Raw genomic sequence first — 24432 nt, 5'->3', positions numbered from 1 at the left:
CGGCCACGCCACAGCGCGGACCCTGAATTCACCTTTATGGAGAGTAAACTCGTATTGTGCTAGGTACTGTGAATGGTATCATCAGACAGGCCTCTCCCTCGGGGATGTGATGGGAATGGTAAGAGCCAACCGCCAGTGCCCTCGATCAGAGGACAGGAAAAGGTAGGCAGAAAGTACTGTGTGGCCCGTGACGTCAGCGGCGACTCGGTGGAGGCCTTGACGATCCAGCCACGCTTGGAACAGCAGAATGAAGGAACCCTAGGGTTTAAAAAGAAGGTCGTCCAAGGTTAAACTGGGTGAGCAAAGGCGAGGGCCAGGCCTCCACAACGCAGGGGAGTTTCAACATTGCATAACAAGCGCCCGCACAGCTGGGCCCGCTTGTCCTGGGCAGAATTCGGGGCGCCTCCAGGACGAGTGAATGGGGCCCGCCCCGGTGTACCTCACTCCTTTGGCCCCGTGCGCCCCCGGCCTTGAGCGAGCGGGCCACGCTCGCCCTCGTCCCCTTAGCCTGAGCACCTGGCGAACTCCCACTCGTCCCCCCGGGCTCAGCGCCCACAGCACGTACTTCACGCTCTCCAGGCTCTTTCCGCCTCCCTAACCCTGCGCAAGGCACATGAGTCAAGGCAGCGTCGGACGCCTCGCCCTGACCCCGGGGCCTGGAACGACCGAGGCGCGCCGGCAGCGCTCGCCAATCAGGGTGCGCACCCCGACGTGAGGCGGCGGGCGTTCCGGCAGCCTCTTCCTCAGAACGGCTCCATCTCTCCCCAGGTAGGATCCCAGGGGCTGGGACGACGGCGGCAGAGTCGACCCCCTCCTCCGGCGCCTCCCGGGCGGCCCCCAGCCCCACCCCTCCGGAGCCGGCCAGGCCTTCCCCGCCGCCCTCCAAACGCCGAACGCCATCCCCACGCCCCCACCCTACACCACGCAACATCGCCCTAGCGCCTAACCGGGCGGTACCGCGCGGGCTGCGCCGCCTGCGATTGGCCAAACGTGGCATAGCGCCATCTCGGCCTACTGCGCGGTGCGCGCCCTCATTGGCTGAAAGCAGGGGCGGGGGCGGGGAAGACGCGCGCGGGGCGGGGCGCCCCGCCCCCTGGAGCCCCGCCCCCTGGTCCCTCGTTTGGGCCGAGCCCTACCGGGCGGCTGAGGCGAGCCTGGCCGGCTGCGTGAGCGAAGGGCGCGCGGCGGTTGCTCTGGTTACTGCGGAAGCGCCGAGCTGGGAAGGGCCGCCGCCGCCCGCGTGGGATGCTGGTGAGGAGGCCGTCGGGCGCTGCCGCCGCCTGCGGGAGGCTCTCGGGGGGCCCGCCGACCACCGCTGAGGAGGCGAAGTCGCGGCGCGGCCAGGTCGGGGGTCGGCGGCCCGGGACCTGCTGAGGAGAAGCCCCGGGGTAGTGACTGCGCGGCCCTGTCCCCGAGGCCGGCCTCTGGCGGAGAAGGCCGCCGATCGGATCGCTGTCGCCGAGGGGCGAGGCCGTAGTTTCTCTCTGATTTCCGGCTACCCGTCTTCCCCCAGCAGGCACCTGCCGCCGCGGAGAGCGAGCCTCACAGCGCGCCGAGCCTGCACCAGCACCGCCAGCATCCGCCGCCGCGAGCCCCGCGGGAACCCCGTGGAAAGGAGGGCTTCATACCGGAGGACTGGGGCAGGCGGTTTTTAATACACGTTTCCAAGTCTCCTACAGCTGTCACTCTTTTATAACAACTTTATACGATTTTTTTAAAAAAAGATTGGTCTGATTTGACTTCTCATCCTGTGACCGTAGTTACTGGACTTTGGCCGGTGCCCTGTGCTCCTTTTAGGACCGGATTTGGAGAGAGAAGACACCAGGACCCTACCAGGAGGGGGCTAAAAAAGAATCTCCACTTTGGTGCCACCGAAGAAGCCTTTGAACCATGTGGACTTTTCTAGGCATTGCCACCTTCACCTATTTTTATAAGAAATGCGGGGACTTTGTCACTTTGGCCAACAAGGAGCTCCTGTTGTGCGTGCTGGTGTTCCTGTCGCTGGGCCTGGTGCTCTCCTACCGCTGCCGCCACCGCAGCGGGGGGCTCGTTGGACGCCGGCAGAGCAGCTCCCAGTTCGCGGTCTTCTCGAATATTCTCTCCGCTTTGCCTCTTATTGGCTTCTTCTGGGCCAAGTCTCCTCCTGGCTCAGAGAAGAAAGAGCAGCTGGAGTCCAGGAGGGTAGGTTGATGGCAAAGGGACAAATGAATGAGCGTCTTATTGGAAAATTAGGGTCGGAGTCACCCAAATAGGTTTTGTGCTGTGCAGGACGAAAGGTGGCAACTTAGTATAACTTCTCGTGTGTTTAGATTATTTTTAAAGATTTTCTGTGCGTTATCTACATTCTTGACATTCTTTGGAATCATTGAAAACATTTGTTTTCCTTGGTGTTGGTGGTGCCTCAGTTGGAATGGAGGTTGGGTGTTGATTTGATTACTAAAGGTGGAAAACCTGTAAGGATTTCATTTGGAAGGCGGATAGACCCACTTTCCAGGGCGAAAAAGATGTTTTATTTAAAATCCTTGGGTGCAGATAGGGTATATACCTGGGAAGAAGGCCGCATGCTCCGAGTCAGCCCACTGCTTTAAGAAGTGACAGCTGACTGAGAGAAGTGAGAACAGTGTAGAAAGCAGAGAAAATGCTCAACAGGTTAAAGCCCTTTGCAACATCTTTGAAGCATTAAGCAGATCATGGCAGTAATGTCCTGGGTCCAGAGAACAGCTGAACAACATCCACAGGGCAATAGTGTTTCTACATCAAAGACTGAACCTGCAAATACACCTGAACTTATGATTTCTTCCCAGGGAGTGGAGGAGGCCATTGGCAGGAGATGAGTGGGGAGAAGTCCTTGAGGGTAGGGCCTCTTGGCTCCGGGTATTTGGAATTTTTCCTGGGGACACTGAAGGGCTTTTAAGTGTGAAACAGTATTTGATTTTTACTTTTTAAACAGAACATAGATTTTCTAAGAATGGAAACAGGGATGTCACATGAGAGACTAACAGGAGACCCAGTGAGGGAATGGCTGACAGTGGCTTGGAGTTGGGGTGAGTGACCTACACAGCGAGATAATTCTTGATCTACATTATTTGTTCTATCCCCAGTACAGATTAGCAAGGTTTATAGAGGAGAGGAACTTGGTTTAGAATTTTTGCTCCACCACTTCTGGCTGTGAGACTTTTGGCAAATTGCTTAATTTCTCTAAAAATCAGTTCCCTCTTCTGTTCCATAGGGATGGCACTACCTTTGCTGGTAGTTAGGGAATTACATGAGTTAATATTTGCAAACTGCCTGGCTTACACCTGCTTAATAAATATTAGCTATTAATAGTCTAAAAGTGGTATATATCTGTTAGAAATCTTTGGAGGAGTGCTGAGTTTAGTGGCATGGCGGGTGTGGGCTGGAGGAATTGGAAAGGACAGGGAATTTTCAATTTGAAAATGTGTGTACTTTTGTCTAAGGTAACTTCCTTCAGTCACTGATCACTAGTCCGGGTTATTGTCATGGTGTTGTGTAGAGAAGTTTTGGAGTAACTAGATTACCAGCAGTAATTAGATCACCAGCAGTCACTATTGGTTCTGTTTTGTGAACACTTCAGGCTTTCTCCTTATTTCTTAGAAATCAAGAGGCTTTTAAACTGTGATCTGTGAAGTACTAGATTCTCATTCGTACTTCTGTTGATATAGCTCTGAAGGACTGACTTCCTCCAGACTCCCCTTCCAAGTGTGTGTGTGTGTGTGTGTGTAACAGGCAAGACTTAGAAAAAGTAATAAATCATTAAGGTAACAAAAGGAGCTTGTCTTGGACACTGCCCCTGCCCCCAACAGTCATTTGGGCAGTTGTGGCGGCCATTAAGAAATACTGATGAGAAGGATAGATTATTGCCTTCTACCCTTGGTAAAGGACAGAAAAGTATTCTCTAAGATGAATTAGAAAAATGGAATGGACAAGGCCTCAGTCCATTATAGAGGTAAAAGAATTCTGGGTGAATATTAGAATCACAGCAGTAAAGCTCTAAATGATTTTAGGTTTCATCTTCATTTTGGCCTAAGTTCCTTTATTAACATGCCTTGAAATGGAAATGAATCTTCTCTCCACCCTTAAGGCAGAGAACTCAAGAAAGATGGTTCCTTGCAATTCTGTATCTGAAATGAATTCACATTTGTCAGTCTACCTATCAAGAACAAATACTTGTTAGGAAATAGAATTGATCATTAAAAAACCAACATGCTTGCAGTATTATTCTCAGTGCGCATAAATCTCTTAAAAGAGAATTTTTGTATCTCTTATGATCAAAGTTAAAGTTTTTGTTGTCAAATCAACCAGGAGTAAGTTTAATGTTTGTTGTTCCTAAATTGGGGGACCAACTCTGAGTAGGCTCTCCTAGAGTATCAGGGTGAGGAAAAATGAAGGGACAAAGTCAATAAGTGCTTATATGATAAGAACTAAAATTGTAAACAAATCTCAATTCCTTTGTAATTTTGTTGATTTAAATAATCCTTGGTTGGTAGGTCAGTAGCCAGGATTTGACAGTCTCTTTATTATATAAAACTGATTTTTAGATTAAGGTAGATTTTTCAGTTGAAAATGCAGAAGCAGAGAGAGAAAATAAATGTTGGAACTATCTAAAAGGTAAATACTGTGTAACATGAAATCAAATCAGAAATTGTGATTCTGGTAAATGCACAGTATATATCTGAAGAACTGAAAAATAATAGACTTTGTCCTGTAGTAAGCCTTTGAAGCCCCTTATGAGTATTTATTATATTTGGCTAGTATGACTTTCTTTTTTTTTTTTTTTTTTTTTTAAAGATTTTATTTATTTGAAAGGCAGAGTTAGCGAGATAGTGGTTTCTTCCATCTGCTGGTTCACTCCCCAGGTGGCCGCAATGCCGGATCTGGGCCAGGCCTAAGCCGGAAGCTTCATCTGTGTCTCTCACATGGGTGCAGGGGCCCAAACACTTGCGTCATCTTCCATTGCTTTCCCAGGCGCATTAGCAGAGAGCTGGATTGGACTGAGCAGCCAGGACTCGAACCGGCGCCCATATGGGATGCTGGTCCTGCAGATCGGGGCTTTAACCAGCTGCGCCACAGTGCCAGCCCCTGGCTGGTATGATTTTCCAGAGATAGCCATATAACAGAATTTTCTAAATATTGTGTTTGAAAAAAGGAATATATTTTTAATTTCATTGGGATATCACACATTTTTATTTAACCAATACTTTGATATAATTGATTTTTAAAATAGTTTTATTTTATTTATTTGAAAGAGTTACAGAGCGAGAGAGGTCTGCCATCCACTGGTTCAGTTCTCAAATGGCTGCAACAGCTGGAGGTGACCAATCCGAGGCCAGGAGCTTCAGATATGTCTCCCATGTGGGCACAGGGGCCCAAGCACCTGGGCCATCTTCTACTGCTTTCCCAAGCACATTAGCCAGGAGCTGGATCAGAAATGGAGCAGCCAGGACTCGAACCAGCACCCATATGGGATGCCAGCTCTGCAGGCCAGGGCTTTAACCGGCTGCGCCACAGCATCGGCCCTGATATCAGTGATTTTTATATATGATCTGGGTTTAAAAATGTTTCACTAGGTTTGATAATGTTTGGAGTCTAGCTTTTGCCTAAGATGCAACAGCCTGGTGTATTGGTATATTAATAGTATAATTTAAGCCTAATTATACTATACTTTCCAAATTTGGAAACGTAATTCTTTTTTTTTTTTTTCTTTTTTTTACAGCACAGAAAAGGAACCAGTATTTCTGAAACAACCTTAATAGGAGCAGCTACCTCTACATCCACATCTTGTCAGAATGATCCAGAAGTTATTATTGTGGGATCTGGTATACTTGGCTCTGCATTGGCAGCAGTGCTCTCCAGAGATGGAAGAAAGGTGACAGTAATTGAGAGAGATTTAAAAGAGCCTGACAGAATAGTTGGAGAATTTCTGCAGCCAGGTGGTTATCATGTTCTCAAAGAACTTGGTCTCGGAGGTAGGTTCATCCTGATTTTTGGGAGAGTTAGAGGATAAGCAAGTGCTCTTTGCATAGGATAAGCTATAAGTAATAAAAAGACATTCCAGTTTATTTCTGTTTGTAAAATTTACTGAGTTACCAACAGATTTGCATGAAAATAAGAGCAAAGGAGAAAACAGGATGTGAAGAGATATTAAGTAGACTTAAGGAAATAATAATGAAATGTCTAAAAATTGTAATGGTCAAAAATGAGTATTGGAAAACTCCTTGAATGAAGGCATGAAATTTAGTGAAAAGTGAAGGGAAGTATGATTTGTAGAATATATATTATATACTTGTTGCAGTATTATTTTGTTGAATCTGTTATTTAAGCATCATTAATTATCAATGCCTTTTTAAAAATTATTTATTGGAGTGGCAGAGACAGAGTTACTGGTTCACTCCCCAGATGCCTGCAAGCGCTGGGCTGGGTGGAAGCTGGGAGCCAGGAACTCAATCCAGGTCTCCCTTGGTGAAACAGCAGCCAATTACTTGAGATATCACCACTGCTCCTGTGGATTACATTAGAAGAAAGCTGGGTCAGGAGCCAGTGCTGAGAACAGTATCCATGTACTCCAATGTGGGTTGCAGGTATCTTAACCACTAGGATAAGTGCCTGCCTTGGAACCAGTGCTTTTTCAGCACCAATTATTTATTTAGAAAATACATGTTCACTACCTACTTTGCAGGAAGTGCTGTACTAGGTACCAAAAGTCTGTTGATAAACTAGACAGGTAAACTCTATTCTTGAGAACAGAGCTCAAAATTTACTGAGGCTGTGAGGTGAGAATGAGCTTGTTGGGTGTGTGTGGTAGGAAGTGTGGTGTATCAACTAGAAGCATTCCTGCTAGAACTATATTGTTTGAGTTTGAATACCACCTCTTAAAAGGTTTATGACTTAAAAGATGTTTGAATGCCACTTAAGAGGTGTGTGACCTTGCCTAGGTAACTTAACCTCCTTTTTTGTTCATTTATTTATCAAATTGGCTTAATAAAAGAATCTGCCGTGCATGTAGATTCACATATATAATGCATCTGTAATAGTGCCTGACACGTGTTTAGTATTTGCTACTTTGTGTAAGGAACTGAAAAGGAGAACAATACAAAACTGGAAAGTAGAAGATGATGGAGAAGAAAGAGAGCCTTGAAATCAGGTTGGAAAGGTGGGCGGCAGCCAGATCATGCAGGCCTTGTTAGGCAGTGTAGCAAGAGTGTGACATGATCTTATTTTACCTTGAAAATAGTGGCTTCAGGCTTTTAACAGCTACTCACAGTGACAATTACATTTTACATTCTCAGTACATACAGTACATGTGCCCATCTGACAGAAATTTCCTTTACTTCTTAAATACTTGTCATGATTTCACCTGATTATATACTTTGCAATTTGAAATTCATTTCACAGCTCACTATTTAAGTCAAACTCTGGCATTTGTGGAATGCTATTTACATGAATATAGTACGGAAAATAGACTAAGATTGTGGTAGTGGGCAGGAAGCAATGTTAGGAGTCTAGTGAGGACTAATTACTGAGTCTAAGTGACAGGTGGTGGTGGTTTTAATTAGCATGATAAGAAGAAATATAGAGAAGTAGACAGATTCATGATGAAATTAACAGACAATTCCTGCTCAGGAATTGGCATGAGATGTGAGGAAGAGGATGCTATATCAGAAGTGATTTCTAGGTTTTGACTTAAGCAACTTGTAAATGATGATACCATTTGCTGAGAGTGAGAGAATATGGAGGCAATGGAGAGGAACAGGCGTGGGGGAACTTTGGGGAAGAACCTATTGGGATATCTAAGTGTAGATGTCAAATTGGATGTATGAATCTAGAGTGCAGAGAAGTGGTTTGGACTGGCTGGAGTTAAAATTTTCATAGTTGACAGCATGTTTGTGGTGCTTAAAAGCCATGGCAATGATCGAGACCCTAAGGAAAGGATAGGGAGAAGGGAAAAGATAGAATAAGTCTTGGGAAACGCTGATATTTAAAGATTGTGTAGAAGAGGAGCATGTAGAAGAGACCGAGAAGGAACTGGCTGATGGTAGAAGAAAGCCAGAAGTGTTAGGTGTCACTTAATCTAAGAAAGGAGAATCTTTCTGTTCAGAGGAAATGGGTATGTTAAGAAAGGACAGCTATGACAAGGTTTGCTAATGAAGAGTTTGGTAAGATGAGTATAGAATAATGACCATTGGGTTTGGCAATTTATTTTTTAAGATTATTTATTTGAAAGGCAGAGTTAGAGAGAGGGAGAGACAATGAGGGAGATACTCCATCTGTTGGTTCACTCCTCAAATGGCTGCAACAACCAGGGTTGGGCCAGACTGAAGCCTGGACTCTGGAATTTCATCAAGGTCTCCCACATGGGTGGCAGGGATCCAAGCAGTTGGGCCCTCTGCTGTTGTCTTCCCAGGCGCATGAGCAGGGAGCTGGATTGGAAATGGAGCAGTAGAACGTGAACCAGTGGTAGAGAAGAGATGCCAGTGTCACAGGCAGCAGCTTAACTCACTGCACCATCATGCCAGCCCAGGATTTGGCAAATTAGACATTGTTTGTGACTTTGCCAAGAAAACCTAGACTGAAATGAGTATTACTGTCACAAGTAAGAATCCTATTTTTAAAACAAATTTTAAATCTTTTTATTTATTTGAAAGGTGGGGGCTGGTTGTGGAGGGAGAGACAGACATCTTGTTTGTTCTCCAAGTGCTGTTCTCTAAGTGCGCCACAACAGCTGTGTCTCTATGTGGGTGGCAAGAACCAATCACGTGAGCCATCACTACTGCTCCTAGGCTCTGCATTAGCAGGAAGCTGGAGGTAGGAAGTTGGAGTCAACGGCCAGAGCTGGCTGTCAAACCCACGTACTCTGATGTGGGACATGGGCATTTTAACCAGTAGGCCAAATGTCTACTCCAGAAAACTAATTTATTTTGATCTTAGCACAAATGTGTGGTAACATTGTTTATGAAAGCTTTTGTTAACACGTGTTGAAATTACTATTTGATCAGAAATATATTTCATTTTAATATATTTCAATGTATTTTGTCTCCAATCCAAGTACTAACCAGGCTTGACCCTGCTTAGCTTCTGAGATCAGATGAAATCAGGCACTTTGAGGGTGGTATGGTCATAGTGGCATACCATAGACAGGTCTGCTATAATGGAGTACCATAGGCTGGGTGACCTAAACAAGAAACATACTTTGCCCTTTGTTACTTTAGTCTCAATATTTTTCGTGTGGTTTTAATGTGTACCTTTTCATATGTAAGTATTCATATTTTGTTACATTTGATGTCAGTTCTGTAATTCTACCTTACCTCAGAAAGATAAGAAAACTTTTCCTAAAGTTTTTAGTTTTTACCATTTAAATTTTTTTAAAATTTTCAGCTGACACTTTATCTTTTTATTTTTAAAAAATGTATTCATTTATTTGAAAGGCAGAGATACAGAGAGAGAAGGAGAGAGATTGATATTCATCTGCAGGTTCACTCCCCAGATGGCTGCAATGGCCAGGGCTGAGCCAGGCTGAAGCTAGGAGATTCTTCTGGTTTCCCATGTAGGTGCAGGAGCCCAAACACTTGGGTATCTTCTGCTACTTTCCCAAGTGTGTTTAGCAGGGATCTGGATAAAAAGTGGAGTAGCTATGTTGCAAACGAGAGTCCGTATGGTATGGTGGCACTGCAGATGGAGGCTTAACCTTGTACATCACAACACCAGCCCCTCAACCGACACTTTAAACATGTTATATTTTCTATCAGAATTTTTTCCCATTTCTTTTTCTGCTTTGAATGTAACAAAGAACTTTCACATGGATCTGAGATATTATACATTTTGTTTGCTGCTAGTTTTTTTATTATTTGATTTACAAAAATTACTTCATAGTTTACCCTGAGTTAATTTTGATGGATGGCTTGAAATCATAATATTAAATAAATAATCCTACCCTTCCCATTTGTCCTGAGAATCTAGTTTTTCATATATTCAATCTTTTTTATATGTAAATTGTTCTTACCTTTTTGTTGTTGTTGTTGTTGATTTCCTTCCTACTTCTTTTTTGTGACCAACCCTCAAAGCCCTACATCGGGGGAAAAAAAAAGGTACTAAGGCCTGAATGTATCCCTCTATGTATACAACAGTTTCCTCAGGGGAAGACTGTGGTTTGTTCCATGGCATGTTGATTTTCTTGCTTGTCTTTCTGAGGTAAGGTAGAATTACAGAGCTGACATTGTTGTGTTGTAATCTTTAACTGCTACAGATTTTCTAAGACTCCTGTTCTCCATAAGCATTAAGATTTCCAACATAGTTACATTAATTGGCCAGTTCTCCAAAGAGCAGCTTACGGTTATGAAGGCAGAGATTCACTTCTGATTTCAGAGGTTTCATCTCCTTGGTGCCTCGTGTATCACTCGGAGAATGTTAACCAAGCTGCTTGTTTTGAACTGACTTGTTTTGCAGATACGGTGGAGGGTCTTGATGCGCAGGTTGTACATGGCTACATAATTCATGATCAGGAAAGCAAATCGGAGGTTCAGATTCCTTACCCTCTGTCAGAAAATAGTCAAGTGCAGAGTGGAAGAGCTTTCCATCATGGAAGATTTATCATGAGTCTCCGGAAAGCAGCTATGGCAGAGCCCAAGTAAGACTAACCGCTTCAGATATATAATGTTAAAGAATTAATACATTTAAATTTGGCCTTTGTACAAATAAGAATTTATAAATTTTATTGAAAGGACAGAGGACTACAGGGAGAAATTCCTGTTCCATTCTAAGTTCTAGTCTGTTGGGACGGACTGCTTCTCTTGGTTATTGCCTTCTATTTGCCTGTGGCCTTTAAACAGTCTAACAGAGGGAGTTTTTAACAAGAGAACCTTTGTGTGATTGACACAGACTTAAGTGTTGATAAAGCAAGTGAAGAAGTAAGTGAACTTCTCCTTGGGACTGAAAGGTCTTGTGATCTGTGCAAGTAAAATATGAAAAATATAATTTTTGACTAGAAATAATTTGGTGGATAAACCCCAAACTCTTTTTCCCCCTGTTTATGAATGTGTGTGTATGTGTATAGTTTCTCTGCATGTACTTATTTTTTCATTAAGATAAAAAGTCTAATGTGACTTTTAAAAATTCTTTCTGCTTATTACATTAGTAATATGCAGTCAGTATTGATAAATAAGAAAATAAAAATCGCACATAATTTTAAAGCCCATTAGTGATGTTTTCCCTTTTTGTCATTCCAGACCTCTGTCTATGCACATGTATGTATACACACATGCATGTTTAGTTTATATGACTAAACTTGGGATAAGGGATATTTTTCATGTCTAATTTAAATGGCTCAAGTGTGCTACTATAGAAATTTGTTTATCCTTTAGCACAAAATTTATTGAAGGCATTGTGCTACAGTTATTAGAGGAAGATGACGTTGTGATGGGCGTTCAGTACAAGGATAAAGAGACTGGAGATATCAAGGTGAGATTTATCAGGTGTCATCTCTTCCTGAGAAATGTGGTTTTTCCTTCTTTTTCTCTTAGTTTCAAAAACTAGGCTCACTGGTTTATTATTTATCAGATGGAGCGAGTTCTCACTGAGCTTTATGTGAGAGGTTTCAGATTGCAACACCTTGCTTTTTTAGAACATCTCATAATGCTATACAAAAAACTTTTTCAACAAAACTTACTGTTACCAGTACTAAAAGCCGGAGTGAAGGGGAGGGCATTTGGTGCAGTGGTTGAGACACCACTTGGGATGACTGTGTTCCATATCAGAGTGCCTTGGTTTGCATCCTGGTGCTGCTTCTGATGCCAACTTCCTGGTAATACACACCCTGGGATCCAGCAGATGATGGCTCAAGTACTTGGGTCTCTGCCATCCACATGGGAGACCTGGACTGAGTTTTCTTTTCTTTTTTTAAGATTTATTTATTAGAGCGAGAGAGAGGAGGGAGAGCGTGCTCCATAGGGTTACCCTCTCCTACAGTTTGTACTCTCATGAGGGCAATTACGTCTTTTTTTTCTCTTGTGTGATAGTACAAATATATACTGTCATTTCAACAAAAGTTGTAATAAGACCTAGTTAGATTTAAAAGCACAATGTGAAGTCAGAAAATTCTAGGGTAAAAGAATCTGGCTAGTCTTCGGTGGCCCAAGCTTGCCTTGAGCTTGTTTCCCCTATTGTCTGTCAAAGTGTAGAGTAATCCCAGAAGATGAGCCTCATGGACTCAGGAAGTCTCTAAAGGTAAAGGTCATGCGTTATCTTAAGCCCACGTAACAGTTTCTTCTTCTTTTTTTAAAAGATTTATTTATTTGAAAGGCAGAGTTTACAGAGAGAGGCAGAGACACAGGGATAGAGAGTTTTTTCATCAATCACTTCCTCAATGGCTGCAACTGCCAGAGCTGGGCCAGTCTGAAGCCAGGAGCCAGGAGCCAGGAGCTTCTGGGTCTCCCAGGAGGTACAGGGGCCTAAGCACTTGGACCATCTTCTGTTCTCCCAGGCACAATAGTAGGGAGCTGTATCAGAAGTAGAGCAGCTGGGTTTTGAACTGGCACGCATACGGGATGTTGGCATCACCTGCTGTGCCACTACGCTGCCCCCAGTTTCTTCTAAGGCAAAATTTTCAACTACTCTGTAATATTGGTACCCAATGATATATTTAAATCTGTTCATGTACATTTTTAAAGACTGATCTTTTTACTGTGCCTCTGGCCATTTGGCTGAGAATTCTTTGTCTCTGTTACAGGAACTCCATGCTCCACTGACAGTTGTTGCAGATGGGCTTTTCTCCAAGTTCAGGAAAAACCTGGTCTCCAATAAAGTTTCTGTTTCATCTCATTTTGTTGGCTTTCTTATGCAGGTAACGTAGGAGTGTAATTGTAAGGAAATAATAGCAAGTTGAAATTAGAAAATTATTAAAGTATTTCATTTTGCTTTTTTAGAATGCACCACAATTTAAAGCAAATCATGCAGAACTTATTTTAGTTAATCCGAGTCCAGTTCTCATCTACCAGATTTCATCTACTGAAACTAGAGTGCTTGTTGACGTTCGAGGAGAAATACCAAGGAACTTAAGAGAATACATGACTGAAAAAGTTTACCCACAAATACCTGGTAAGAAATAGGATTTTGCTTCTATTGTCTGAAAGCAAGTTTCACAAAAAGACACTCCATCTCCAGCTCTCACTAAAGCTGTGTCTCAAATAGGCCAGAGAGAAGGGTACAGGTAAAAAGAATGCATCCAGTGAACCAGATATGCTGGAACTGAGCTATTTTTTTTTTTTTTTTTTTTTTTTAAGATTTAATTATTTATTTGAAAGAGTTACATAGAGGGAAAAGGAGAGGCAGAGAGAAAGGTCTTCCATCCACTGATTCACTCCTCAATTGGCCACACTGGCCGCATTGGCCAGAGCTGCGCTGATCTGAAGCCAGGAGCCAGGAGATTCTTCCAGGTCTCCCACGTGGGTGCAGGGGCCCAAGCACTTGGGCCATCTTCTACTGCTCTCCCAGCCATAGCAGAGAGCTGGATTGGAAGTAGAGCAGCCGGGACTCGAACCACGAGCTGAGATTCACCTATTGTAACATGCTGGGACTTGAACCATGAGGGAGATTCATCTATTGTAACATGCCTGCCCTCAGAAAATGAGCATTGCAGGGGGTCTTTGAGATGATTTTAGTTTTAACTTGAATACAAAGGCTTCAGGAAACTTTAGATGTCTTTATTAAAAAATTCCTTTTTTACATATCCAGAATTTTTATTGAACTAGTTTACTTTTATTTTTTAATAATGAGAAGATGTAGGAAAGAAATGTACATTATTAAGAATTTTGATAAAATTGAAGGGAAACCCTACTTGTCAATTATAATAGAAAACTATTCTTGATGTAAGTATGTTTTGTGTAAATATTCTGGATTTTTTCAATTTATTTTTTAAACTAGGTAAAACCATTCTGTTGAATAACTAGTAGAATATTAATAAAAATGAAGTAAAACAAAGTGGACAAAGTTAGATTTTTAATAATGACATTTTCAACATATGTACACACAGACATTTGAATAAATTTTCATAAGTCATTTATGAAGGTTTCAGATGGGAACATTAGTTATGAATATTTAGGAGACAATTTTGTTACTTGATACTTTTAGCATATATTTTTCTTTTTCTTTTCCTGTAGCTTTTTTTTTTCTTCCAATCCAGAGCTTAATTGGAGTAGCTTGACTTGAAATCATGATGAGAAATGTAGGTTTATATTAATATTAGTTAGGTTATGGATATTCTACTCTTTGTGGATGGCAAAGTTTGAACATAGTGAAATCCTCCTTTGTTGTATCACTCTGGGAACTCTGACAGTTCATTTTCTATACAAGTAAAGCACAAAACTTTAAAACTGGGAAATGTCTTAGAGATGAGTTAATCTAACCATTTCACTTTAAAAAAATATATATTTATTAGAGGGTTGGATGTTTTGCTCCCTATCTCATCTCATCTGGATTCACGTCACTCTTCTTCCAGTTTCTTTGTTCATTCAGCTGTCTGTATGCCCGTTTACATGGATTTTCTCTTAGATGCATTAGTTATTCCTTAGCATGAACAACTGATGCTTAATGGGTAATCTTATTAACAGATAATAGGTACCTTGATTTATAACAAGGGCTGTATGTAATAGCCATGGCAGGTGAATAGTAGGTATTTAGACTGGATAAGAAACTGTTATAATTAACGTGTTATAAACCATCTTTTGGGTGTGTATGATTTATTGCAGATCACCTGAAAGAATCATTCCTGGAAGCCATTCAGAATTCTCGTTTGAGGTCTATGCCAGCAAGCTTCCTTCCTCCTTCACCAGTAAACAAACGAGGTATCAATACTTCAAATGACTTATGTGATTAAGTTATACTATTGTGAAGATGCGGGAAAGAGAATTGCTTACTACAGATTAACACATTCCTAATACCTAATTAATGTTATGACATATTTACTTATTTAATAATTGTATATAAGTCACTGTGCTAGGCAATGGGGATGCAACAATTAAAGAACTGTCCTGGGGCTGACACTGTGGCGCAGCAGTTAAGCTGCCGTCTGCCCTGCTGGTATCCTATGTGGGCGCCGGTTCAAGTCCTGGCTGCTCCACTTCTGATCCAGCTCTCTGCTGTGGCTTGGGAAAGCAGCAGCAGATGGCCCAAGTAACTCTGCCTCGCAAATAAATAAATAAATAAATCTTTAAAAAAAAATTGTCCTTACCCAGCAAAGACAGTTTTCTGGTTAGAAATACAGACTGATAATTTCACAACATTCTTGGTTTTATAGTAAAAACCCATTCATGGTACCTCTTACTCACTGTGAAGGTATGTGCAAGGCAGAGAGGAGAGTCTGTGAAATGGAAAGGGTGGTTAGGAAGGGCATTGCTCAGGAAATAAAGCTGGAATTGAACCTGGAGGATGAGTGGGAGTTTGTTTGGTGGGCACTGAGAAACACGGAGGAACTCAGAAGTAAATGAAATAAAGTCTGCAGACTAGAAGGGCTAGAACTGATACTTTCACAGAACTCAGTTTCCTATGGATGGGGCCTAGGGCTATTTAACATGAATATATAGAATATGTATAGAATATGTGTTTAACATGTTTTTTTTTTTTTTTTTTTAAGATTTATTTTATTTATTTGAAAGACTGAGGTAGAGGTAGAGCAGAAAGAAAGAATGGAGGAATTCCATCTGCTGGTTCATTCCCCAAATGGCTGCAACCACCAAAGCTGAGTTGATCCGAAGCCAGGAGCTTCTTCAGGTCTCCCACATAGGTGCAGAGGCCCAAGGACCTGAGCCATCCTCTGCTGCTTTCCCAGGCACATCAGCAGGGAGCTGCATTGGAAGTGGAGCAGGTGGTACTTGAGCCAATGCCCATGTGGGATTCTGGTGCTGCAGACCGGGGCTTTAACCCACTGTGCCACAGTGCCAGCCCCTAACATGTAGTTTTAATCCTGTAGACAATTGAAAACATTGAAATATTTTTGGTAGTGGCTTTTTTGTTTTTAAAAGATGTATTCATTTATTTCTTTGAAAGAGAGAGGGGGAGATAAAGATATCTTACATCCACTAGTACCCAGATGGCTGTATCAGCCAGGGCTGGGCCAGGCCAAAGCCAGGAGCCAGGAGCTTCTACTAGGTCTCTCGTGTGAGTGCAGGGACCCAAGCACTTGGGTCATCTGCTGCCGCTTTTCCCAAGTCATTACAGGGAGCTGGATTGGAAGTGGAGCAGCCGGGGCAGGAACAGGCACCCACACAAGATGTGGCATCACAAGCAGCAGCTTTATCGGCTACACCACAACACCGGCCCCTTGGTAGTGGTCTTATTGAGATAACTCACAAATCACTCAGTTCACCCATTTGAAGTTTACAGTTCCATGGTTATTTTAGTATGTTCAACAAGTATGGACAACTATCACCACGATCAAATTTAGAACATTTTTATCGCCCTACAAAGAAATCCTGTACTCAGTAGCAGTTACTTCTCATTTCCTCCCAGTTCTCAGCTCTAGGCTACTACTAATTTACTTTGTCTCTTAAATTTGCCTATTCTTGCTGTTTCCTATAAATGAAATCATAAAACGTGTGGCCCTTTGTAACTTGCTTTTCACTTGGCATGTTTTTGAAATTTATTCACGTAGCATGTATCATTCCTTCACTATTCCATGGTGTGAATGCATCTCATTTTGTTTTTCCATGAAACAGCTGATACACATTTGTGTTGTTTTGGGTTTTGATTATTAGAAACAGTGCTGCTGTGAACATCTGTGTATGAGTTTTTTTTTTTTTCCTTTTCTTTTTTTAAATGTTTATCTACTTATTTGAAAGGGTGACAGAGAGGGAGGAGAAAGAGACCTCCATCCACTGGTTCAGTCCCAGAAGACTGCAATAGCCAGGTCTCAGGCTGACGCCAGGAACCTGGAATTCCATCCTGGTTTCCCTTGTGGGGGACACGTGTACTTGGGCTACCTTCCACTGCCTTTCCAGGAGCATTAGCAGGAAGCTGGATTGGAAGCAGACTAGCCAGGGCTCCAACTGGCGTTCCACTATGGAATGCCAGCATCGCATCTGGCAGCTAAACCCATTGCACTGTATCGCTGGCCCCTGGGTGCAAGATTTTGTATGGGCATATATTTTCTTTTTTTAAAAGAGTTTATTTACTTATTTGAGAGGTAGAGTTAAAGACAGTGAGAGGAAGAGACAGAGAGAAAGGTCTTCCTTCTGTTGGTTCACTCCCCAAATGGCTGCAACAGCTGGAGCTGCGCCCATCTGAAGCTAGGAGCCAGGAGTCTGGTCTCCCATGCGAATGCAGGGGCCCACTGCTTTCCCAAGCCACAGCAGAGAGCTGGATTGGAAGAGGAGCAGCTGGGACTAGAACTGGTGCCCATATGGGATGGGGATGTCGGTGCTGCAGGTGGAGGATTAACATACTGTGCCACAGCGCCGGCCCTGAGCATATATTTTTTCTTTTTTTTTTTTTAAGATTTTTATTTATTTTTTTTGAAAGTCAGAATTACAGAGAGAGAGGTCTTCCATCCGATGGTTCACTCCCCAATTGGCTGCAATGGCTGGAGCTGTGCCAGTCCGAAGCCAGGAGCCAGGAGCCTGGAGCCTCCTCTGGGTCTCCATGGGGGTGCAGGGGCCCAAGGACTTAGGTCATCTTCCACTGCCTTCCCAGGCCATAGCAGAGAGCTGGATTGGAAGTGGAGCAGCTGGGTCTCAAACCGGCGCCTTTATGGGATGCCGGTGCCTCAGGCCAGGGCGTTAACCCACTGTGCCACAGTGCCGGCCCCTGGCATATATTTTCAATTTTGGAGATTTTTTCCTAGGAGTAGAATTCTGGATCATAAGTTACCTTTGTTTACATTTTTGAGGAGCTTCTACAATGGCTGTTCCATTTTACATTCCCATCAGCAGTGTCAGAGGGCTTGAAGTTCTTCATATCCTCAGTATTTACTCTTAGCCATCTTTTTGCTCATAGCCATCCTGTAGATGTGAGGTGATGTCTGTGTCTGTGTTCCTCTCAAGAATAACGTTGGACATCTTTTCATGTGTTTATAGGCCATTTGCTTATCTTCTTTGATGAGAAATGCCTATCCAGATGGCATGATTTTGAATTGGGCAAATGTAAAAATTCTTTATTGTTAAGAACTTAAATTCTTTAAATATTCTAGGCTGTTAATCCTTTTATATAGGTGTGTGCGTGTTTTGCCAAATTTATCACATTCTGTGGGTTTTCTTTCCATTTTTTTTTCTTTTAAAAAATTATTTGAAAGGCAGAGTGACAGAGAGTAAGAGCTACATAGACAATCATTCCATCTGCTGGGTTCACTCTCAAAGTGCCTGCAATAAGTAGAGCTAGGCCAGGCTGAAGCTAGGGGCCAAGAACTCCATCTGGGTCTCCCACGTGGGTGTCTGAGACCTAAGTACTTGGCCCATGATCAATTTCTTTCTCGGGCATGTTAGCAGGAAGCTTGGATTGGTGGCACTCTAATATGGGATGCCAGTGTTGCAAGTGGTGGCTTAACCTTTGTGTCATAATACCAGCCCCATTTCCATTTTTCTTGATGGTATCTGTTGCAGTACAATGTTCTTAATTTTCATGAAGTTTGGTTTACTTTTTCTTTTGTTGCTTGTGTTTTTGATGACATATCTAAGAAATCTTTACCAATCCAATGTCACAAAGATTGATTTCCATATTTTTTTCTAAGACTTATAACTGATAGAAAAAAACATGCTGTGGAAACTCCGCCTAATCGGCAGGACTGGGGATGTTCCATGGAAAAAGCAGAGTAAAAGCTGGACCTAGTTTGTGGTTTTTATTAATGAAGATTTCTGAGTAATATATAAAAATTTAACATTTAGGCCATTTGGGGAGTGAACCAGTAAATGGAAGATCTCTGTTTCTCCTAACTCTGCCTCTCAAATAAATCTTTACAAAATAACATTTAGAAGCTACCTTTTTATAAATAATATTAGTACGAATGTAGTGTAACTTTACAGAAAATAATTATCCATAATTCTCCTAAAACTATTATTGTGGTCTGTTTTTCTCAGATAAAATCAAATCATTGTTGTATGTAAAGGTCCCACTTGGTGACAGGTCGTTAAGCAGTCTGAGAATGGATTAAGAAACTTAGGCAGCTCTGTAAGGCTCACTGGGAGGCAAACTGGAGCTTTTTGCTTCTGCACTTTTGATTCAAGGCAGCTGTTACCTAAACATTTCATTAAAGTTATCTAAGATTTCATGAAGGTTTATTCTCAAATTATCATCTGCTCATTCTGAAATATGTCCCTATTTTGTTTTCTACTTTAACTACAATAGGGCTTCTTTCTTGAGGCCTACTCTTTCCCTTGGAACTATATAGACATTTCTCTCTACTGTGGATATTGCGGTGAGATGCCAAAGATATACTGATGTGTTTTCCCTAGCGTAAGACTTGTTTGTTATACCTGGCTGGCTGTAGATTTTTTGTTTTTCCCAAAATTTATTTTGCAAAACACCATGTAGATGTATTGGCATTGTTACACTAAATGTTAGGCTTCTGAGTAGATGTCTGGAGGGCAGAGACCACGCTGCTGTTCTCATTGTGTCTCCACAGCCTGGCACACATTCTGTACCCAGTCAATGCTGACTTAATCAGATCTTGAATTTTGTGCCTCACTAGGTGTAGTCATGATGTGTTCCCTTGTATTTTCACATTCTTATTTAATCATTCCTAACTCACACTAACAATGTTGATAAATTACAGAGCTGTCATTTCTTCTCTTGTTTTGTTTTGTCTTCAGTGATGTCCCAGGATGTCAGTTTTAACGGCCTCTCTTTACAGGTGTGCTTCTTTTGGGAGATGCCTATAACATGAGGCATCCTCTCACGGGCGGAGGAATGACTGTTGCTTTTAAAGATATAAAAATATGGAGAAAACTGCTCAAGGGTATCCCTGACCTTTATGATGATGCAGCTGTTTTCCAGGTTAGGCATTAAATTATTCTCTGATAAAAACATCTCAAAATAGATTTCTTCCTAGGGACTAAGATGGAGAGTTGTGTAGGGATCCTGATTCTTCATAATAGTTCTTAGGCAGTCTTGTTTAGGTTTAACAAACCAGACTTGGAACCTGTGAATTTAAAAATTGCTGTATTTGAATATTCTGCAACACTGGATTGCTCACAGTGGTTGTAAATGTAGCTTTGGAGTTCGTATAGCCCATTGCTGTGAAGATGCCTTGATTCTGTAAATGACAGATGTAAGGCTGCCTTGCATGTAGTTAGACTTCAGGATTAAATAACAGTTTGAGGGGATTATAAATTTCAGTTTTTGCTGTACTGTATAATAAGTGATCTTTTTCCTTTTCAGGCCAAAAAGTCATTTTATTGGACAAGAAAAAGGTCTCATTCCTTTGTTGTGAATGTCCTTGCTCAGGCACTTTATGAATTATTTTCTGCCACAGATGGTAAGTGTAGATCTTTCTTAATAAGTATTACTGAACTGCAGATTCTTAAGGCAAGAAAGAATCTTAATAACAAAAAAGTTAGTGATTAGCCTAAAAATCAAAATGTTACCTGAGTTTGCTGACTCCCAAGCTGTAGTTCTCTTTAACTCTGTCATTGAGCAGGATTTTTAGTTTCTAATCATCATATATCCACCACTTTGTCTTGGAAGGCTGTAGACTTTCTACACAACACAGTAGCGTATTCATGATTTTCAGTTTCTCTGGTCCAAATTGGGTTATTCATATCCTGAAATGCTTAAGACTGTGATGGGTGGTCTTTCCTAAATACTAGCTTTGATTTCTTTGTAAGATAATGTTTTTAAAATAAATATAAGCTTCAAATCAAGTTTAGATTTGAAGCAGCAAAATGCATTTACCATTTACTCACTGGAAAGCAGCCTGTTTTTTTTTGTTTTGTTTTTTTGTGTCCATATTTTAGAGAGGTGATGCTCAATCTATATAAAAGTTTGAGGATCCCTAATACAAAACTCTGAAATCTGAAATGTTCTAAAGTCTACAAGTTTCTCAGTGTCATATCTGAAATGCTGTGGTCCCAAGGATTTTGAATAACTTGCAGAAGTAGTGTTGGAAATGGAGGAAAAGGCAGCTGTGCCACCTCCCAACCACAGCAGTTTAAAAGTGAGTGAGTGGTAGATTACTAAAACAACTTCTGGGTTTTGAAGAATAAATATGATTTAAATTGCTTTACTCCAGAACATTTGCAACATGGCTATTTTATGACCTGGCCCAGGCACTACTGATTAGTGCTTTGGTGATGGTACAAAAGAAAATACAATATAAATGCTTTCGTTGGCCTCTGTAACCATTAACTCTTGATAAAAGAATTAAACAACTGGCTGTGATGCAAAGCAAATTTTCTCCTACATTGGCATATTAGTTAAAATAGATTGGCAAATAATAAGAATATGTTTTGAGCTTTCCTAGGCTCTTGAATTATGGATTTGACTATACCAACAAAACAGAAGTTCCCTATTAGATCTTCTGTTGTAAAGAAAAATCTAGGCATGCCTTGAAAGAATATTGATTCTAAGCTGTTTAAAAGGTTACTGATAGACAATGATGTGAAGGTTTAAGGAGTTATTTTGAACAGCCTTTAAAAAGTACACAGATAGAAGTTTGTTATTAGTTACTAGTTAAACCTGTTCTTTTTACTTGATAATTTATTGCTTGGTTAAGAAATGGTAAGCATCTCAAGTCTGGAAATTTGGTTCCTAGAATTGTGTTTTTATAATGGAGTTTACAAAGTATTTTGCACCTTTTTGTGAATTTACAGTATCAGGAAATAACGTTTAAACAACCCTGAGACCTAAATGTTAGTATGATAATTATTTATTAACCAAGAAATTTGCTTATCTTATACCAGTAATGTTGATTAAAAGAAACCCTGCAACTAGTTAAAAGTCATCTTTAAGGCCTGCATTTTTCATCACTATGTTTTCTGATGTATTATTAACACCATTACAAAATATGTATGTGAATATTCTGATTGAGAGTAATTTTTCAATTTTATTTTAGATTCCCTTCATCAGCTAAGAAAAGCCTGTTTTCTTTACTTCAAACTTGGTGGAGAATGTGTTGCCGGTCCTGTTGGGCTGCTTTCTGTGTAAGTTGTTTTGATGGCAGGCACAAGAGGAAATGCGCATTCCAGATTTTCATTAGGACTATTCAGTTTGGGCCTGTGCCACAGCTCACTAGGCTAATCCTCCGCCTGCGGCGCCAGCACCCCTGGGGTTCTAGTCCTGGTTGGGGAGCTGGATTCTGTCCCAGTTGCTCCTCTTCCAGGCCAGCTCTCTGCTGTGGCCCGGGAGGGCAGTGGAGGATGGCCCAGGTCGTTGGGCCCTGCACCCGCATGGGAGACTAGGAGGAAGCACCTGGCACTTGGCTTCGGATTGGTGCAGCGCACCGGCTGTAGCGGCCATTTGGGGGTGAAGCAATGGAAAAGGAAGACCTTTCTGTCTCTGTCTAACTCTGCCTGTCAAAAAAAAAAAAAAAAGACTATTCAGCTTGGATTATCACAAATCTTTGCTGTATACATTTTGTCCTGTTATTAGTTTCCCAATCAGAAGGTGGCCCATAGGAATGAAAAATGGCAGCGTTCAGCTGTTATTTCTAGAAAACAACATTTATTAGGAGTAGCGGTAGAGGCAGCTTCACTAAAAAAGCTGCTTTGTTTCCCTGGGGGTTTATCCACATAATCTCATCTGTAGGACCCATGAATAATGGAGAAATTTGAATTTAAATATGAATTTGAAGTGTGAAACTCAGTATTAGTTTTTTTTTTTATTTTTTTTATTGATTTTTTTTTTTTTTTTTGACAGGCAGAGTGGACAGTGAGAGAGACAGAGAGAAGGTCTTCCTTTGCCGTTGGTTCACCCTCCAATGGCCGCCGCGGTAGTGCGCTGCGGCCGGCGCACCGCGCTGATCCGATGGCAGGAGCCAGGTGCTTCTCCTGGTCTCCCATGCGGGTGCAGGGCCCAAGCACTTGGGCCATCCTCCACTGCACTCCCTGGCCACAGCAGAGAGCTGGCCTGGAAGAGGGGCAACCGGGACAGGATCGGTGCCCTGACCGGGACTAGAACCCAGTGTGCCAGCGCCGCAAGGCGGAGGATTAGCCTAGTGAGCCGTGGCGCCGGCCAGTATTAGTTTTGATAGTGTGGACATAGGTATTGGAAAGGCTGCAAAGTGAAATTCTTTGATCATTTCTCATCATCTTTACTCTGAATGTCAATACTGATATTTTTAGAAAGACTTAGGCTTCGGCCGGCGCCATGGCTTAACAGGCTAATCCTCCGCCTTGCGGCGCCGGCACACCGGGTTCTAGTTCTGGTTGGGGCGCTGGATTCTATCTCAGTTACCCCTCTTCCAGGCCAGCTCTCTGCTATGGCCTGGGAAGGCAGTGGAGGATGGCCCAAGTCCTTGGGCCCTGCACCTGCATGAGAGACCAGGAGAAGCACCTGGCTCCTGGCTTCGGATCAGCACAATGCGCCTGCCGCAGCGGCCATTGGAGGGTGAACCAACGACAAAAAGGAAGACCTTTCTCTCTGTCTCTCTCTCTCACTATCCACTCTGCCTGTCAAAAAAAAAAAAAAAAAAGACTTAGGCTTCAACAGGTCAACCATTTAGTGTTTCAGCCTGGGATCTCAAGATTAGTGAAAGAAAAGAGCTCAAAATATATGACTTATGTATTCTGGAGCAAGGTGAGTTACTGGCCTCTCTAAAAGTTTAAGAAATTTAGCATTCTTTTCAAAGTCTTCTTAAATGTGGAATGTGTGTTGATTTCTGGGTCTTACAAAATTTTCTTTTCTATTACAGATTGTCTCCTAACCCTCTAGTTTTAATTGGACACTTTTTTGCTGTTGCATTGTATGCCACATATTGTTGCTTTAAATCAGAACCTTGGATTACAAAACCTCGAGCCTTTCTCAGTAGTGGTGCTGTACTGTACAAAGCGTGTGCTGTAATATTTCCTCTAATTTACTCAGAAATGAAGTATTTGGCTCATTAAGCTGAAAAGGGAACCATCTGGAACTCAACAAGTCCTAAGAGACTTCTGGAAGAGGATGCACAGAGCATGGTACTCTACCACTTCTCAGGTGGAAACTCTGGGACCAAGTTTGAGATCAGTTTTTTTTTTTTTTTAAGTTTTTTTGTATATAAGCATGTACATATATGCCTAAATTTGCAATTTTAAATGAAGGGTCAAATAAGTTAGATATTTAAAAGAAATGATTGTTACCATAAATTAGTGCTAACAGAAGAACTGCAGTTTTTCTTTGGATTTCAGTATTTGGGATGTGTCATTGGTACATACAAATAAAAGAGTGACCTCTCGTGACTTTGTTTCTTGTTGTGGACTTGTTTACGTGGTTTCATGACTACAGAAAGAAAAAGTGAAGCCTGTT

General features: G+C 41.9%; 1 protein-coding gene across 1 annotated transcript; it reads left to right on the top strand.

The window, feature by feature from the left end:
* Positions 1-1174: 1174 nt before the first annotated feature.
* Positions 1175-24377, top strand: SQLE (squalene epoxidase). The gene is made up of 11 exons (XM_062188000.1): positions 1175-2181; positions 5735-5987; positions 10462-10642; positions 11376-11472; positions 12740-12853; positions 12936-13107; positions 14757-14852; positions 19847-19989; positions 20374-20470; positions 22046-22133; positions 23843-24377. Exons 1-11 carry the CDS (start codon positions 1891-1893, stop codon positions 24033-24035), a joined length of 1725 nt encoding a protein of 574 aa, XP_062043984.1. The 5' UTR covers positions 1175-1890; the 3' UTR covers positions 24036-24377.
* The last annotated feature ends 55 nt before the right edge of the window (positions 24378-24432 follow it).

The sequence above is a fragment of the Lepus europaeus genome, chromosome 4 (assembly GCF_033115175.1).
Source record: "Lepus europaeus isolate LE1 chromosome 4, mLepTim1.pri, whole genome shotgun sequence".
NCBI classification, from domain to species: Eukaryota; Metazoa; Chordata; class Mammalia; order Lagomorpha; family Leporidae; genus Lepus; species Lepus europaeus.
Note: the sequence above shows the minus strand (reverse complement) of the source record. Positions and strands in the feature narration are given on the sequence as shown.